The following is an 18,313-nucleotide window of genomic DNA, read 5'->3' as shown; positions in this document are numbered from 1 at the left end:
ATGACCGTTAATTGACTATTCCCCAGTTAAAGGGGTCTTTCCCGGACTTCCCTATAAAAATTGATTATGTGATTGGTTGATTGATCCCCAATTGATTGAACTTTGGTTCTCTTTACCTTATTTGTTCTACTCCCTAAGTGCTATATATACACTCTCATTCTGCCTCTCAAATAGGAACAATAGTTCAACAGACACACACAAAGACATAGAAAATATAAAAAGTTCTTGCTCTCTTCCTCTATCACAATCTTCTCTTTGCTGCTACATTGTCTCGCCGGTTGGAAGCCAGGGCTAGACCTTTGGACCTTGTTTGCTTCATTCTTCTACTCTGAATTCTTAACTGGTATGCCCTCACTTTACTATCATGCAAACCTCTATATGATTTAACTTGTGTACTTCATATTCCCAGCATGTCCACTTTCATCAGTAGGATCTTTATATCAGCGTGCCTATCTTTATCTAGACCTATGTTCTTCATGCTTATTGTTCCTAGTTAGCATGTGTACTTCCATTTAATTAGGCTATATGTTTCCTGCTATTCAATTTAACCTATGTGATTTCTTATAATTAGCATGCCTTTATTCTGCTTAATCAAACCTATGTGTCTACTGCAATAGCATGTCTACTTCTGTTCAACCTATATGTTTACTGCAATAGCATGTCTACTTCTGTTTGATTGAACCTATGTGTCTTGCTTTCAACCTGTCTACTCCTATTTTAGCTAGACCTATGTGCTTCTGCTTTCAGCAAGTCTGCATACTTGCTCATATATAAACTAGACCTATGTCTATTTACTTCTCCACTAGCATGTCTTCCTATCATTTTAAAATGTTCACCTCTCACAGACTCCTGACCAATCTGGCTCCCAATCCCTGCTACCCATTTGAATGTGACTGTCTGAGTGATCCCTGCATGCCATGCCTTTGTTTAGTGTCTTCTCACCCAGTAACAGCTAGTAAACTAAATTGAAACTTTGAGTGATCCTGTTTCTGTATACTATTTGATTGTTGGGACCTTTGTTTGAGTTACAATGATTGAATGACCCTACTTGCTCATTACTTCCTGAGAATCCAAACTATTTTCTTCTGTTTTCAACCCCTATTCCTAGAACCCTTAGGGTCTTGCCCCTCCAGTGTGAGCATTGCCTAGGAGTCCATGAGACTCCTCTAAACTTTGACTCACTGGGACTGGCTTTCCAAACTTACTCACAAAATGTTGCTTTAAATGTTTTTCTGGTGTGAGTATTGCCCGGGGTCCCTGAGGCCCTTTAGGAACTTTGACACACCAAGATACCATTGGATGCATTATGAGAGTATTGGCATGATTCATACTTGGTTGAAGACCTGACTTTTCAGGTTTACTATTTGGGCCTGTTCATGCTCCCTATAGGTGTAGCAGTTTCACTTTTGTAAATTCATTATTTATATATGGTCTGTAATAATAATTTTTGTAAACAGATATTGGGGAAATTAGTAAAAAGGGAGAGATTCTTATATAATTTTTGTGGGAAAACTAGGTAGAAATCATGTCCTTAAGTTTATTATTACTATTTGCTTGCATTAGACATCATGTTCGTAGGATTATTTACTTGCATTAGATATCATGCCCATAGGTATTGCAATATTTGTTTACTTAGATACCATGCCCATAGGTATTTGCAATATTCGTTTACTTAGAAGCCATGCCTATAGGAGATTGTAATGTCTGTTATTTAGATAGCATGCCTATAGGTTATTGCAATGTCTGTTATTTAGATACCATGATTATAGGTTATTGCAATGTTTGTTTATTTAGATGACATGCCTATAGTGTTTAAAATCAATATTACATTTTAGACACCATGCCTGTAAGTTTAAAAAATCAGTCTATACATGCCGACAAAATTTAAATCAGTTTTCTGCATGTCAATAAGGTTTTAAAACTAATTGTTGTATTTAGATGCCATGCCTATAGGTTTTAAAACCAATTTCTGCATTTAGCTACCAGTGTCTACAAGTCTAAAATCAGTGATCACACCGAGACAACATGCCTATAGGATCCAAACTGCCTGCTTAAAATTGTTTACTAGTTTACTGTACTCCTGATTGATGACTAGATACCATGTTCATAAGATACATGCCTAGGCAAGCCTGTAGGGCTATTGAAATCTTGCAAACTAAAAAACTGCGCTTTTGTTATTTGTGAATTGTCCAGATTCAACAAGCCTTAAAATCAGTAGGCAAATTGATTAGGTCTCTATGGCCTCACTTTAACACAATGCTGCATATATTCTATTTGCTCACCTAGATATCCTGCTCTAGGACCCTTTGAAATATCTGAAATCTTGATGTTTGAGATGTGCTATTGTCTGCTTGCGTGAGGAGGTAAAAGTGAGCCTTTAATTACCTCTTTATGTGAATGTCCTATATGTGTTTGCTTGTCACTTAGATTTTCTCCTTTTAAACACTTTAGGAGCGTCTAGAACTGTCTTAATTAGAGTTCCTAAACACCTCCGGGGCCACAAGGAAGGGATGGGTATTGCACGCATATAGTACGTTTAATTAACATCGCTTATATAACCACTAAGGGGAGGGTAACAGGGTAGTAAAGGATATGATGACCTGTGCGCTAATGCTATGTGTAGTACCCCAACTTGGGGACAATTACCAAGCATTGTACAGAAGTGATCGTGTAGGCTAAAAAACCTAGGACCCATTTTACCCCTTATTTTAAATGTAATACCAATTTGTCTAATTTGCTTTATCTGTTTATAAGACTAATTCCCATAATTTGAGTTCGGCCGGGACCTACTGTTGTGGACCACGAGGGGTGCCTAACACCTTCCCCTCAAGGTTATTTTAAGCCCTTACCCAACCTCTGGTAATGCAAACCGGTTTTATAAGTTATTTGCAATAGGTGCCCTAACACACCTTAAATCCGTTATGTGGCGACTCTTCAAATTCCATACCCAACTCCCAAAAGGAAAAGAGTTGTTCCCAATGAATGTCGAAACCCGGACTTCCGCGAGGAAAACGAGGGCGCGACAGCATGGCGACTCTGCTGGGGATATTTTAGGCTCTTACCATAATGAACTTGTTTTTTAAATTAGTCTTAAGCATGCCCTATTCTGTTAATACATGTGCACCCTTTCCCTTTCCCCTTTACTTGAATTTAATTGCTTATTTCTCAAGCATTTACGATTTCTTTTATTTCCTCAAACTGACTTGTCTCCTTGTTTTCTTTTTTGTAACTGTCTTTCAATTATTTAAATACCGCATTTATCATTTTTAAACGTGCAATTACTTGACAATATGCTATTTATTATTGCATAAATCATGCTCATCATCATATTCCACTCGTGCGTAATCAATCTTATAGCAACGGTTGATGAGTGTTTGCGCTCTTCCTATATATATATATATATATCACCCACTAAATGTGAAAAGGCGTATTTGTGGTAAAACTAGTCGATCAGCGGTGCAGTCGATGGTTCCGTGCCTTTCCCCCTCAAGTTGTCCACTTGAGGGTCCCAGTCTAGACCTTTATAGCAACCTTACTCTGATTAATTGTACATGTATCATGGTCAAACCTAGCCAGGTTAATATGTTGTCCACGTAATAACCCTTTAAGACAAGCCTCACCCAAAAGTCCATCGGGTTTTCCATAATCCCAACGGATGCAACCACGATTGTGTGCATTAATTTTGGGGAAATAAGTGTCAATGTGTTAATCATTGTTGTATAAATAGATAAACTTGGAGGGGGAAATGGCCTAACCATATTTTGTTTTGAAGAAAAATGAGGCACGAAATCCCCAGGTTCGGCGTGGTTGGTAACATACCCTCACTATTGCTAGATTGTTGGAGAGATCTTCCCTCAAGTGACCAAAATCATGTGAAACGGGTCTTAGGAAATTTGCCTTCTTTGTTGGATCTTCAGCCAAACAAAATGTTGATCGAGGTTGCTACCATGTTCTGGGACAAAGAAAGGGTTATGTTTCGTTTTGGAGACATAGAAATGACCCCCATCTTGGAAGTAATAGGGGGATTTGCTGGGTTACCTTGGGATAGCCCCGGTTTATTGGCACTTGAAAATCGCACCACTAGGGGATTTCTGAAGATTATGAGGTTAAAGAAGAATGATGACTTGGAGTACCTGAAAAACTCCTACATACCTTTCGGCTTCCTCTATGAACGATACGGTCACAACAGGTCTTACCGTATTTTCGATGATGAATTCTCCATCACCTCCTTGGGTTGGATTCATCGCAGGGTTTTTGTGTTCATCATGCGTTTCTTGGGCATGCTAGTATTCCTGATCCAAGGGGACAGAATTCACATCAGGCTAGCCATGGTGGCCAAAACTTTGATGGACGGGATCGAGGGGCAGACATATACCATTGTCTCTATGATCATCTCAGACATGTATCGGGCCTTGGAGCGTTGTCAGAAGAGGCACAGATATTTCAAGGGTTGCAACTTGTTGCTACAGGTTTGGTTGTTAGAGCATCTCCAAAAGGGTCAATACCGCCAGGAGTTTCCACGAAGGTCGTGGAATGATCACATAGCCTTCCATCATCCCAAGAAAATGACCTATATCCCAGACATGTTTGCCCAACTAAGGATGATGTAGGAAGGGTGCAGTTTTTCAACAATTAACTGAGGACCAGGTTCAATGGATGTTCGAGTGGTTCCCTACTGACGAGTTCATCATCAGATCCATGGATGTTCCCTACTTGGTACTAATTGGGTTAAGGGCCATATACCCTTATTCTCCTCTTAGGGATATAAGACAGGCAGATAGGAGGCAAGTCATACCGTGAGTTGCTAAAATGAGTCACTTCATAGATGATTTCCAAGGTAACATCATTCCATACAAAAATGAAGCACAACACATGTGGCACTTAAAAATTATTTTAGAAAAGGATACCATCGAGCCGGATCGATATCATGCTGGCCATGTGTACTTCTACCCCTCATGGTTGGATGATAACATATCAGGAATATTCGAGCCAAGGGTTGGTCTAGGAAATAGGGTCATAGACAAAGTTGTCGAAGCACAGGTGAAGTATAACAAATTGCACAAAAGAGTTCGCGAGTCTGAAGCCGAGCTGTGGAGCAACAGAAGGCCGACATGGAAATGATCAATGAATGGAAAGAGCGGGCTTCTAAATCTAGCGAAAGGCTGGAATATCTGGAGTATAGTATGACGGAATTGGAAGGAAGAATAAGGAAGAGAGTCACCGATTACCATAATGCTGACGGAAACGAAGGAGGACATTTGGCAAGGGCATTCTTACTGATGAACCTGCGTGAACTGGGGGATCTGATCGAGAAGAGCATCCAGCCTAAAGAAGGTCCTTCTGGAACCAAATAGATTAGGTTTACTTGCTTTTCAAATGTAATAAGGCCAGGTGCCATTAGTAACTTATCTTATTTAGTGTCGTTTTGGGTCGTCTGTTTTTATATTAATCAAATGAGGCAATTATTGGCACTAAATTTCTCCAAATCTATTTGTCGTTAGGCCTACCTCGAGCACAATGGGACTCCCAAATTAGGATGCGAATTTACATTCCCGTAATATGTGTTTAAATACTGCAAACTTTTCATAACCCTTACTGACTTGTTTACCTTTTGTTTTTCTTTATTCTTTATTATTCCCATCCTCTAAGGTTGGTTCGCACATACTGGCATCATCAGCATATCACACTAGATCTAAAGGCCCTCCACCACCTCCTCCTCCTCCAAGTAATACGAGAAGCAAAGGCAAAGTTAAGATGGATAATTTAAGTTTTATTCAAAAGGAAAATGCTAAGAATGCGGAAACTTCAGATGGTCGGAGTACGTCGGCACCAAATGACTTGGTTTTGCAGTTGGAACAAAAGATACTGGAATTACTTGAGCAGGTCCGTAACATAGCAAACCTCTCCCTCACTCTGAACGTCCCCGACATCAACCAACAAAATACCAAAAACCCAGCACCTCCCCAAAATACGGCAAACCAGCATCCTCTCGCGCCCCATCAATATGCAACTCCACCTTAAAATCCCAATCCTTTACCAATACCAACTCCACCACAACACCATCATCAACCAATCTAGTACCCACAAGCCACTGCCTATCACATTCCTTAGAGCAACCCATTCCCGACCCTCAAAACTCAACCAATGACCACCACTACACCCAAGTCCCTGGCACTTACCAAAAAAACCTTATATATGTGGAAAATGTACCTCACTCTACTCAACCAATCTCCTATACACCAGAATCCGCTGAGAATGACCTACTCAACAAGAACATGGTCGAGGAGCTCAAGAAATTGACAAGTCAAGTTCAGGGTGTCGAGGGAGGCAAAGGGGTAGAAGGTCTGAATTATGAGGATCTGTGCATACAACATGACGTAGAACTGCCGGAGGGTTACAAACCTTCCAAGTTCGAAATGTTTGATGGAACAGGTGATCCCAAGGTTCATTTGAGAATTTACTGTGACAAGCTCATGGGGGTCGAAAAAGATGAAAGGATCTGAATGAAGCTCTTCATGAGAAGTCTTACCGGAGATGCCCTGTCCTAGTACATAAGCCAGAACCCTAAGAAGTAGGCCAATTGGGTGAGCATGGCATCAGAATTTATGGACCGGTTTAGGTTCAATACGGAGAATACACTGGATGTCTTCTACATCCAGAACCTAAAGAAGAAACCAACTGAGACTTTCCGTGAGTATGCTATTCGGTGGAGGTCGGAAGCAGCCAAGGTCAGACCAGCATTAGAGGAAGAACAAATGAACAAGTTCTTTATCAGGGCATAGGACCCACAGTATTATGAAAGGCTAATGGTCATTGAGAATCACAAGTTCTCCAATATCATCAAACTCGGAGAAAGGATTGAGGAATGTATCAAAAGCGGGATGGTGATAAATTTCAATGCACTACAGGCCACGAATAAAGCATTACAATCAGGCGGCATATCAAAGAAAAGAGAAGTGGGGGCAGTAATGGTGGCTCAAGGCCCAAAATCTCCGCTCACATACCAAACACCTCTACCCACATACCAAACACCTCCACCCATATACCAACCCCCATCTCCCAGATATTCTCAACCCGCCACCGCCTATCATACTTATAACACCCAGCCAGCCTACTATCATTCACCCCAACTCATCCAAATTACCAGAAACCCCAACCTAACTTTGATCCCAAACCACCCAAACAATACACCGCTATTTCCGAACCCATCGACCAGTTGTACGAAAGGTTGAAGGTTGCTAGTTATGTCACTCCTATTCCTGCTGTGGCAGTGGAGAACTCATCTCAATGGGTCAACCCAAACAAAACCTGGGCATATCATTCCAGTATGAAGGGGCACACCATTGACGAGTGCCGAACATTGAAAGATAAGATCCAGACATTGATTGATAGCAAGATCATAAAGAAAAAGAAGCTACACCCAACGTCCGTAACAATCCTCTCCCAAATCATAGGGGTGATGGGGTACTTGTGATAGAGACAGATGAAGAATGGGATCCTGAGGGGTCAATTGGGCTTATTCGAGAAGGAGATGACTTTAAACCTGCAGTCACACTCACTCCTATTATGGTGCAGACGCAGTCGTCAGTCGAGGTTGAGGTAACCGCATCGGTTCCATTTGAGGTAGAGGTAGCTCCAGCTATAGCCACACCTGTTCCATTTGAGGTTGAAGTGGCCACACCTTTCACAGTGATAGTAGCAACCACTCCTCCTTTCAATTCCAAGGCCATACCTTGGGATTACGTTGCCGAAGCTAGGCAAAAGGGAAAAGCAAAAATGGAAGAATCTGATGCTGCACAAGGAATGACCAGAACGGGAAGGATCTATACACCCAAACACTTGGGAGGATCGAGCAAGGAGGCTTCTACTAAGCAACCTGTCATTAAAACTGGACTAGATGATCTTTGAGGAAAGTACAGGCAAGGGAATATTCCGTCATCAATCATTTGAACAAAACCCCTGCCCAGATCTCCATCCTGTCACAATTACAAAATTCGGAGGCGCACAAGAATGCTTTGATGAAGGTATTAAATGAAGCTTATGTGCCCAACAATGTCACCTGCGGAGAAATGGCCAACATGGTGGGGCAAGTGCTGTAGAGTCATAAGATCATCTTCCACAAGGACGAATTACCGCCCAAAGGGTTAAGTCACAACCGAGCATTGCACATCATGGTGCAGTTTGAAGACAAGTTCATTGCCCGGGTCCTAATAGATAGAGGTTCAAGCCTCAACATTTGCCTGTTGACTACTCTAAAAAGATTGGGCAAAGGTTTCCATGAGATACGGGCAGGAAGTATGAACGTGAAAGCCTTTGATAGGTCTCAACGGGCCATGATTGGAGAGATTAACCTTTGCCTACAGATGGGGCCAACTTGGTTCGATGTTGAATTCCAAGTGCTTGACATATCAGCTACATACAATATTCTGTTAGGTCGACCTTGGATACATGTCGTTGGGGCTATGGCTTCCACACTACACCAGGCCGCAAAGTTTGAATGGAACCATCATGAGGTGATTATTCACGGAGATGGAAGTAATCTTATTTACACCAGTCAAACCATCCCAGTTATCGAGAACAGAAAAAGGCTAGGAGGGGAAACTTATCACCACATCGAACATGTCAATACAGTTGCGAAAGACAAATGGTGGAGTAAAAAAATAGAAAGCATACTAGCATGGTCCGGATATGAACCCAGCAAAGGGCTTGGGAAGAATCTCTAAGGCATTACTAAACTGATACAGCTGAAACATCATGGTACAACTTTCGGGCTCAGATACCAGTATACATGGCAAGAATATGATGATTGGTCACCCCCATGGTGTGGTCCTTATTACCCTCTCGAGCAACCAGTGCTACATCTATGTTAGACTTTTCACCAGGCTAACACAATATGGGAAACTGTAGAGGAAGAAGCTTTAGATGGTTGAGGAATTTGTTCCTAGAGGACGAGATATGGATTGCAGTGCGATAATTGAGGAGGAGGAGGAGGAAGAAGGCCTCACCATTCAGACTGTGGAGAAAGGAGTCGTTCTCAGGAATTGGACTGCCACACCATCCCAGGCCCGCTGAGTCCTTGGGTATCTTGGCATTTAGCCTAAATTTATTTCTATAGCCACACTAGGCATTTCTGATGTTTTCAGTAATTTTGTTTTTAAAGACGTGTTTGTTTCAAAATAATTACTCGATTCATCGAGCCATACTTGTTTTGGATATTTTCAATTTTTTATCAATGCATCGCTATTATTATTCATTATTATCTTTCACACTTTTCTTTCTACAGCGTTATTATTACTTTTCCTGATGAACCGATGACTGTGACATGTAATGAGACAACGCATCATAAGGATAGTGACTCGAAAGAAGAAGATGAAATACCTGAGGAAATTGTCAGAGAGGTTGAGAACTTTGAGAATAAACCTAAGTCCAACCTGGACGAAACCGAAGCAGTAAATTTGGGAGATGTCGAAACCATTAGGGAGACTTGCATAAGCATTCACTTATCACTGATAGAGAAGGAGGAGTACATTTGTTTCTTGAAAGAATATGAGGATATCTTTGCATGGTCATATGATGACATGACCGGTTTGAGCACATCCATAGTAGCTCATAAGTTGCTACCAATCCAATATGTCTGCCAGTAAAACAGAAACTCAGAAAGTTCAAACCAGACATGAGCCTAAAAATCAAGGAGGAAATCACTAAGTAGATCAAAGCCAAAGTTCTCAGGGTAGTTGAGTACCCAACCTGGCTAGCCAATATTGTACCAGTTCCAAAGAAAGATGGAAAAATTAGAGTATGTGTTGGTTATCGAGACTTAAACAGATCAAGTCCCAAGGACGACTTTCCACTGCCAAATATACACATCCTGATCGACAATTGCGCAAGCATGAACTCCAATCCTTTGTAGATTGTTTCGCAGGTTATCACCAGATCTGGATGGATGAAGAAGACGCAGAGAAAACAACTTTGATTACACCGTGGGGAGTATACTGCTACAAGATGATGTCATTTGGTCTAAAGAACGTTGGGGCTACTTACATGAGAGTCATGACAACTATCTTCCATGATATGATACACAAGGAAATAGAGGTATATGTTGATGACATCATCATCAAATCTAAGAAGGCCGCAAATCACATAGCAGACTTGAGAAAGTTCTTTGACAGGTTATGGAGGTACAATTTAAAACTGAACCCCGCAAAATGTGCATTCGGGGTTCCCGTAGGAAAGCTGTTGGGATTTATTGTCAGCCGCTGGGGAATCGAGTTTGACCCATCCAAAGTTAAGGTTATTCAAGAGTTACCGCCACCAAAGACCAAGAAGGATGTGATGAGCTTCCTAGGACGTCTCAACTATATCAGTCGCTTCATAGCACAATCCATAATTATATGTAAACCCATCTTCAAGATGTTGAGGAAATATGTTGAAATGAGTTGGACCGAAAATTGTCAGAAAGCTTTCGATAAAATCAAAGAATACCTGTCCACACCACCAGTCCTAGTCCCGCCAGAACCTGGGATACCTTTGCTACTCTATTTATCTGTATTAGATGGAGCTTTTAGATGTGTTTTGGGACAACATGACGAAAGGAGCAAGTCATATACTACTTGAGTAAGAAGTTCACACTTTACGAAGCACGATACTCTCTTTTAGAATGCACTTGTTGTGTTTTGACCTGGACGGCTCAGAAATTGAGGCATTACTTCTGTGCCTATACCACGTACCTCATATCCAGGATGGACCCTCTGAAGTACATATTTCAGAAGCACATGGCGACTGGGAAGTTAGCCAAGTGGCAGATACTGTTAGGTGAGTTCAATATCCTCTATATAACTCAGAAGGCGGTCAAAGGACAAGCAGACCATCTTGCTGAAAATCCTATGGGAGGGGAATACGAACCCTTGAAAATGTATTTTCCTGATGAAAAAGTATTATGCATAGGAGAGGACATTACTGAAGCTTACGACGGTTGGAGGATGTTCTTTAATGGAGCTGCAAACTTCAAAGGAGTGGGCATTGGAGCGGTTTTGGTATCAAAGATAGGTCAACACTACCATGTATCTGCAAAGCTTAGTTTCCCGTGCACCAATAATATGGCAGAATATGAGGCTTGCATCATGGGGCTCAATTTAGCCATCGATATGAATGTACAAGAGCTGCTCGTAATTAGCGATTCGGATCTTCTGGTACATCAGGTTCAAGGAGAATGGGCTACTAAGAACACCAAAACACTATAATACTTGCATCATATGCAGGAATTGATGAAAAGATTCACAAAGGTAGAATTCAAACATGTACCCAGAATTCAGAATGAGTTTGCAGACGCACTAGCCACTTTGTGATCAATGATACAACATCCAGATAAGAATTTCATTAATCCCGTTCCGATGAGGATCCATAATTAACCAGCTTACTGTGCTCATGTTGAAGAAGAAACGGATGAAAAAACTTGGTTCCACGACATCAAAGAATATTTGTCAAGAGGAGAATATCCATAGCAGGCAAACCACACTCAGAAACACATGCTATGGAGGCTATCCAATCATTTCTTCCAAAGTGGAGGAACCTTGTATAGAAGAACTCCTGATCCAGGGTTGTTAAGGTATGTTGACGCAAAGGAAGCTTCCAGATTGCTCGAAGAAATACATGCCAGCAATTGTGGACCTCATATGAATGGTTTTGTTCTAGCCAAGAAAATACTCAGAGTTGGATATTTTTGGATGACCATAGAGATGGATTGCATCCGATACGTACAGAAATGCCACCAATGTCAGGTACATGTAGACATGATAAGAGTACCACCCAATGAGCTTAATGCAACAAGTGCACCTTGGCCTTTTGCTGCCTAGGGAATGGACGTCATCAGTCCGATCGAGCCCACTGCTTCAAACGGGCACAGGTTCATTTTAGTGGCCATTGACTAATTCACAAAATAGGTAGAGGCTACATCCTACAAAGCCATAACCAAGAAAGTCGTCGTAGACTTTTTCAAGGATCATATTGTTTGCCGATTCGGAGTTCCCGAGTCCATTATCACTGATAATGCTGCCAATCTCAATAGTGACCTGATGAAAGCCATGTGTGAAACCATCAAAATCAAGCACAAAACTCTACAACATACAGACCTCAAATGAATGGAGCTGTGGAAGTTGTAACAAGAATATTAAGAAGATACTAAGAAAGATGGTAGAAAACCACAAACAATGGCATGAGAAGTTACCCTTTGCCCTATTGCGGTACCGCACTACAGTCCGCACATCAACTGGGGAAACTCCCTATTTGCTGGTTTATGGCACCGAAGTTGTCATTCTAGCCGAGGTAGAAATTCCTTCTTTTAGAATAAAACAGGAAGCCGAACTCAGCAATGCAGAATGGATAAGGAGCCGCTATGAGAAATTGGCCCTTATAGAAGGAAAAAGAATGAATGCAGTATGTCATGGTCAGCTTCATCAAAATAGAATGTCCAGAGCTTTCAACAAAAGGGTCAAACCAAGAGAGTTTGCACCGGGACAGCTGGTGTTGAAGAAGATCTTCCCGCATCAAGATGAAGCCAAAGGGAAATTCTCTCCCAATTGGTAAAGTCCCTACATAGTTCATAGGGAACTAACAGGAAGAGCACTCATACTTGCAGAAACAGATGGGGAAGTTTAGTCGAAGCAAATCAATTCAGATGCAGTCAAGAGATACTAGTTTAGATTGTTTACATTCCTTCATCCAATGAAATGGAACTATGCTTGACCTGATTCCTATTTAAGAGGGGATATGTAGGCAGCCCTATGGGTTCGGTCATATCATAATAAAAAAAAAATTTCCCTCAGAACCAGAAACTAGGACAAAATTTTGAGAATGACCCTCAAAATTTCGAAGCAAGCCCAGCCAACGCCATCATATGCCAGATAGTCAGAAATTGGTTAAGAAATGGGGGCAGAATTTTGAGAAGGTTAAGCAAGTTTCGTCGCACGCAAACGGCTGAAGGATCATTTACCAAACTGGGCAGAATTTTGAGGAGGACCCTCAAAATTCTAAAATAAGAAAGTTGCAATGCCTCTGAAATGTGTTACAATCACTAGTTCATCTAAAATTACTTGATATTTCACTATGTTTTCTGAAAAATAACTCCACTTTTATTAATAAATGTATATTTTCGAAAACTCTATTTCTGTGACAGTCAGGTGTTACCCAGGGAAACCCAAACGAGTCCTCCAGAAAGGAGCGAAGCAAAGCCAGCAGACGAAGGCACGAACCAACCTCCTCTTACAAAACTTACAATTTTTCTTTGGATGCAGGCATGGTGAACATAACAGAAGTATTCGCAAACATACACATACCAAAGTCCTAACGATCAGGCCATCAGACGCAAATATATCTCCAGCTAAGAATATTCTATTGTTATTTGTTCTCTGCATGAGGCTAAGCCCTGCCTCCATATTTGCATAAGGCTAAGCATTGTCTTCTCCTTACATGAGACTAAGCTTTGTCTCAAATCTTGCATGAGGCTAAGCCTTGGCTCCATATTTGCATAAGGCTAAGCATTTCCTTCTCCCTGCAAGAGACTAGGCCCTGTCTCCAATCTTGCATGAGGCTAAACCCTGCCTCTCATTTGCATAAGGCTAAGAATTGCCTTCTCCTTGCATGAGACTAAGCTCTGTCTCCAATCATGCATGAGGCTAAGCCTTGCCTCTCATCTGCATAAGGCTAAGCATTGCCTTCTCTTTTCATGAGACTAAGCTCTGCCTCAAATCTTGCATGAGGCTAAGCCCTGCCTCCATATTTGCATAAGGCTAAGCATTGCTTTCTCCTTGCATGAGACTAAGCTCTGTCTCAAATTTTGCATTGAGGATAAGCCCTGCCTCCATATTTGCATAAGGCTAAGCATTGCCTTCTCCTTGCATGAGACTAAGCCCTGTCTCCAATCTTGCATGAGGCTAAGCCTTGCCTCCATATTTGCATAAGGTTAAGCATTGCCTTCTCTCTGCATGAGACTAAGCTCTGTCTCCAATCTTGCATGAGGCTAAGCCCTGCCTCCATATTTGCATAAGGCTAAGCATTTCCTTCTCCTTGCATGAGACTAAGCTCTGTCTTAAATCTTGCATGAGGCTATGCCCTGCCTCCATATTTGCATAAGGCTAAGCATTGCCTTCTCCTTGCATGAGACTAAGCCCTGTCTCCAATCTTGCATGAGGCTAAGCCCTACCTCTCATTTGCGTAAGGCTAAGCATTGCCTTCTCTTTTTTATGAGACTAAGCCCTGTCTCCAATCTTGTATGAGGCTAAGCCCTGCCTCTCATCTGCATAAGGCTAAGCATTGCCTTCTCTTTGCATGAGACTAAGCCTTGCCTCTCATCTTCATAAGGCTAAGCATTGCCTTCTCTTTGCATGAGACTAAGCTCTGTCTCCAATCTTGCATGAGGCTAAGCCCTACCTCTCATCTGCATAAGGCTAAGCATCGCTTTCTCTTTGCATGAGACTAAGCCCTGTCTCAAATCTTGTATGAGGCTAAACCTACCTCCGTATTTGTGTGAGGCTAATCACTGCTTTCTCATGGGAATAAGCATTGTCCCTCCCTGCATAAATGTTGCTCTATTCTTGGCACTATCGTCTTCCCTCGGGCTAAGCTCTGCCCCAAACTCTGCACGAGACTAAGCTTTGTCTTGCTATCACTTTCAGTATCATATCTCCGCACTTCATGGGCTGACATATAGCCAATTTGTCCAAAGGCATCATAGTTCGAAGGCATCATCCTTATAGCCTGAAGACACCATGTCATGGCCTGAGGATCTCTCAATGTTTGCACATCATTATTCAAAGGCATTATGGTTCAAAGGCACCATCCCCATGGCCCGAGAACATCATTTCCATGGCCTACGAATTTCCTATCTCACAATTCATGGCCCAGGACATCATAGTCTAAGGACGTCATCCGCACTGTCCAAAGACAATCTTTCATGGTCCAAAGGGAATTTGCATCATCTATATACTCGCATGCATTGTGCTTTAAGTTTTGCAGGTAATCTAGGAAGTAACCGTTCTTCAAACAGGAACAGCCTTCGCTCCAGTTTTCGCTCATGCCATTTTCACTGTGCCATTATAACCGATTCCCATCAATTTCCCACCTTACTCTGCGACCATTCAGATATCTGCCCTATTATGCATCCTCTACGCTCCAAACTCACAATCATAATACATCTGACATTACACTTTACAAAAGGACCTTTTCCATTGGCTTCATTCATCGTTGGGTCAAGAAGACCCTTTCTGGGATATGTAGGCAACTTAGAGATCAGGTTTCGGCCTCTATCTTTTTCAAAATACCCTTTCGGTCAAAATCGGTCATCATTTCTTTACTCCGAAAACTCTTCCATCCTTCCCGGGTAAAGAGAGGCAGCTGTTGATACCCAATTTTTCCCTCAATTTATTTTTAAATGTGCACACACACTTTCAAAATATTGTACATGCATTTACAAACATGCACATGTGTTTTTACTATTTTTAAGGGCCCTAAATCCATTTATTTTTGCATTTTTTAATTACATAAATATTCAAAACTATCCCTCATATTATTTTATGATGATTTAATCATCTACATTCATCATTTATGTTCATATGAGTGTTCATATTTTGCAAAAATAGCCCATACATATGCATAACTACATTATCTATACAGAAAATGACTTTTTATATTTTTATAATATTAAATAGTTATTTTAAATCACCTTCATGCATGAAAATCATTTTTATCAATTAATTAACTATTTTTAAAATTATTTTTATTTAGTAAAATGGGTATTTAACAAATAGCCCCTAATTTATACCCAAAATTGGACCCCTCCTCCAATCCAATTTAATTAACCCAAGCTCGATTCAAATCAAACCCAACCTAATTAAAACCTACCCGACCCAGACCCCTTCTAATCATGGCTGTTGATCTCTGAGATCAACGACCCCCATTCTCTCTTACTATTTTTAATCCAAATGACCCCCTAACCCTACCCATTTTGTCACACCCCGCCCCGCTTGAATCCCTCATCTCTCTGAGACCACCCTAACCCTAATCACCGTCACCAGCGGTAACCTCCCTTCTATGATGTTTTCGTGCATTCTTCAACCACCACCGGTCTCCTATACCCTCTAGTTGTTTGATTTCATGAGTCCTTGAGAAGATCTCATGGAAATCCAACTTGTTCTAGCTTGAAAGTTGTTTACCGGCCTGTCTCAGGCCACTTTCATTTGTGAGTATGGATTTCCTCTTATTTCTAGTATGAATCTATGGGTTTTCAATCTATTCTCTTCATCTCTATTATTTTCTAAAAACCCCTAGTTTTACTACTGTTCTAATCTTCTCAGATCTTTATAGATCTGAAGTGATTCGAGTATTATTGGGTGTTTTCCTTTAAAAATCTCAGGGTTTAATTAATTGTTTCGACTGCGTTTACTCTTTCTGATATTAGGGTTCATCCCAGACTTTTCTTCAAAGATTTTTTCTAACTTCTCAATGTTTTTATTAATTGTTTATTCACTATCTTGACTAATTTTTGCATGCATGCTCAAACCCAAGATGATTCTGTGTGCTGTATTGATTTCTTCGATTTTGTTTCGATATTGTGTTTATCTCCATGAGCCATTCATATTAACTTATTCTATTTAGAGTCCTAAATGATTTTCCCTGTTAAAATTAGTATTTCATGGATTTTTTACTTGATTGATTTCTATTAAGGATCTGAACGATTTTCTTTCTTGTTAAAAATCACAACCCTTTGGGGATTCTTACTTGGTTGATTTCTATCTAACGTTTCAAATAATTCTTTCCTATGAAATCAGTATTCTTTGAAGATTTTTACTGATTGTTTCCTATTAATTTCCATGTTAAAATCAGCATGCTGAGATTTTACTAGCTTCCTTATTTGTGACCTGCTTCCCTATTTTGCTTACCTGCCTTAATTAATCGACAGTAATTTGGGGATTTTTACTGACTCCCTACATGGTATGATTTTGATTCATTGCCTTAATTGAACCCCCTGTTATGACCATTAATTGACTATTCCTTAATTAAAAGGGTCTTTCCCGGACTTCCCTATAGAAATTGATTCTGTGATTGGTTGATTGATCCCTAATTGATTGAACTCTGATTCTCTTTACCTTATTTGTTTTACTCCCTAAGTTCTATATATGCACTCTTATTCTGCATTTCAAATAGGAACAATAGCTCAACACACACAGAGACATAGAAAATATAAAAAGTTCTTGCTCTTTTCCTCTATCACAATCTTCTCTTTGCTGCTACATTGTCTAGCCTGGTGGAAGCTAGGGCTAGACCTTTGGACCTTGTTTGCTTCATTATTCTACTCTAAATTCTTAACTGGTATGCCCCCACTTTACTATCATGCAAACCTTTGTATAATTTAACTTGTGTACTTCCTATTCCCAGCATGTCCACTTTAATCAGTAGGATCTTTATATTAGGCTGCCTATCTTTAACTAGACCTATGTGCTTCATGCTTATTGTTCCTAGCCAGCATGTGTACTGCCATTTAATTAGGCTATATGCTTCCTGCTATTCAATTTAACCTATGTGCTTCCTTATAATTAGCATGCCTTTCTTCTGCTTAATCAAACTTACGTGTCTACTGCAATAGCATGTCTACTTCTGTTCAACCTATATGTTTACTGCAATAGCATGTCTACTTCTGTTTGATTGAACCTATGTGTCTTGCTTTCAACCTGTCTACTCTTGTTTTAGCTAGACCTATGTGCTTCTGCTTTCAGCAAGTCTGCATACTTGCTCATATCTAAACTAGACCTATGTCTGTTTACTTTTCCACTAGCATGTTCTTCCTATCATTTTAAAATGTTCACCTCTCATAGGCTCCTGACCAATATGGCTCCCAATCCCTGCTACCCCTTTGAATGGGACTGTCTGAGTAATCCCAGCATGATATGCCTTTGTTTAGTGTCTGCTCACCTAGTAACAGTTAGTAAACTAAATTGAAACTTTGAGTGATCCTTTTTCTGTATACTATTTGATTGTTGGGACCTTTTGTTTGAGTTACAATAATTGAATGACCCTACTTTCTCATTACTTCCTGAGAATCCAAAACTATTTTCTTCTGTTTTCAACCCATATTCATATAACCCTTATGGTCTTTCCCCTCCAGTGTGAGCATTGCCTAGGAGTCCATGAGACTCCTCTGAACTTTGACACACTGGGGCTGACTTTCCAAACTTGCTCACAAAGGGTTGCTTTCAAAGTTTTTCTGGTGTGAGCATTGTCCGGGGTATTGCAATATTTGTTTACTTAGATACCATGCCCATAG

General features: G+C 40.6%; 1 protein-coding gene across 1 annotated transcript; it reads left to right on the top strand.

Annotated features, from left to right (window-relative positions):
• The first annotated feature begins 10,772 nt into the window (after nt 1-10,772).
• Nucleotides 10,773-11,240, top strand: LOC138878008 (uncharacterized). Its single transcript, XM_070157660.1, has one exon. It carries the CDS (start codon nt 10,773-10,775, stop codon nt 11,238-11,240), a length of 468 nt encoding a protein of 155 aa, XP_070013761.1.
• Nucleotides 11,241-18,313: the final 7,073 nt, after the last annotated feature.

This window comes from Nicotiana sylvestris, chromosome 9 (assembly GCF_000393655.2).
Source record: "Nicotiana sylvestris chromosome 9, ASM39365v2, whole genome shotgun sequence".
Lineage (NCBI taxonomy): Eukaryota > Viridiplantae > Streptophyta > Magnoliopsida > Solanales > Solanaceae > Nicotiana > Nicotiana sylvestris.
The sequence above is the reverse complement of the archived record's forward strand: the minus strand, read 5'-3'. Positions and strand labels throughout refer to the sequence as shown.

What these genes read in the sequence shown, in the direction of transcription:
- LOC138878008 (XM_070157660.1), top strand. Translation starts at nt 10,773, where the DNA reads ATGGCGACTGGGAAGTTAGCCAAGTGGCAGATACTGTTAGGTGAGTTC.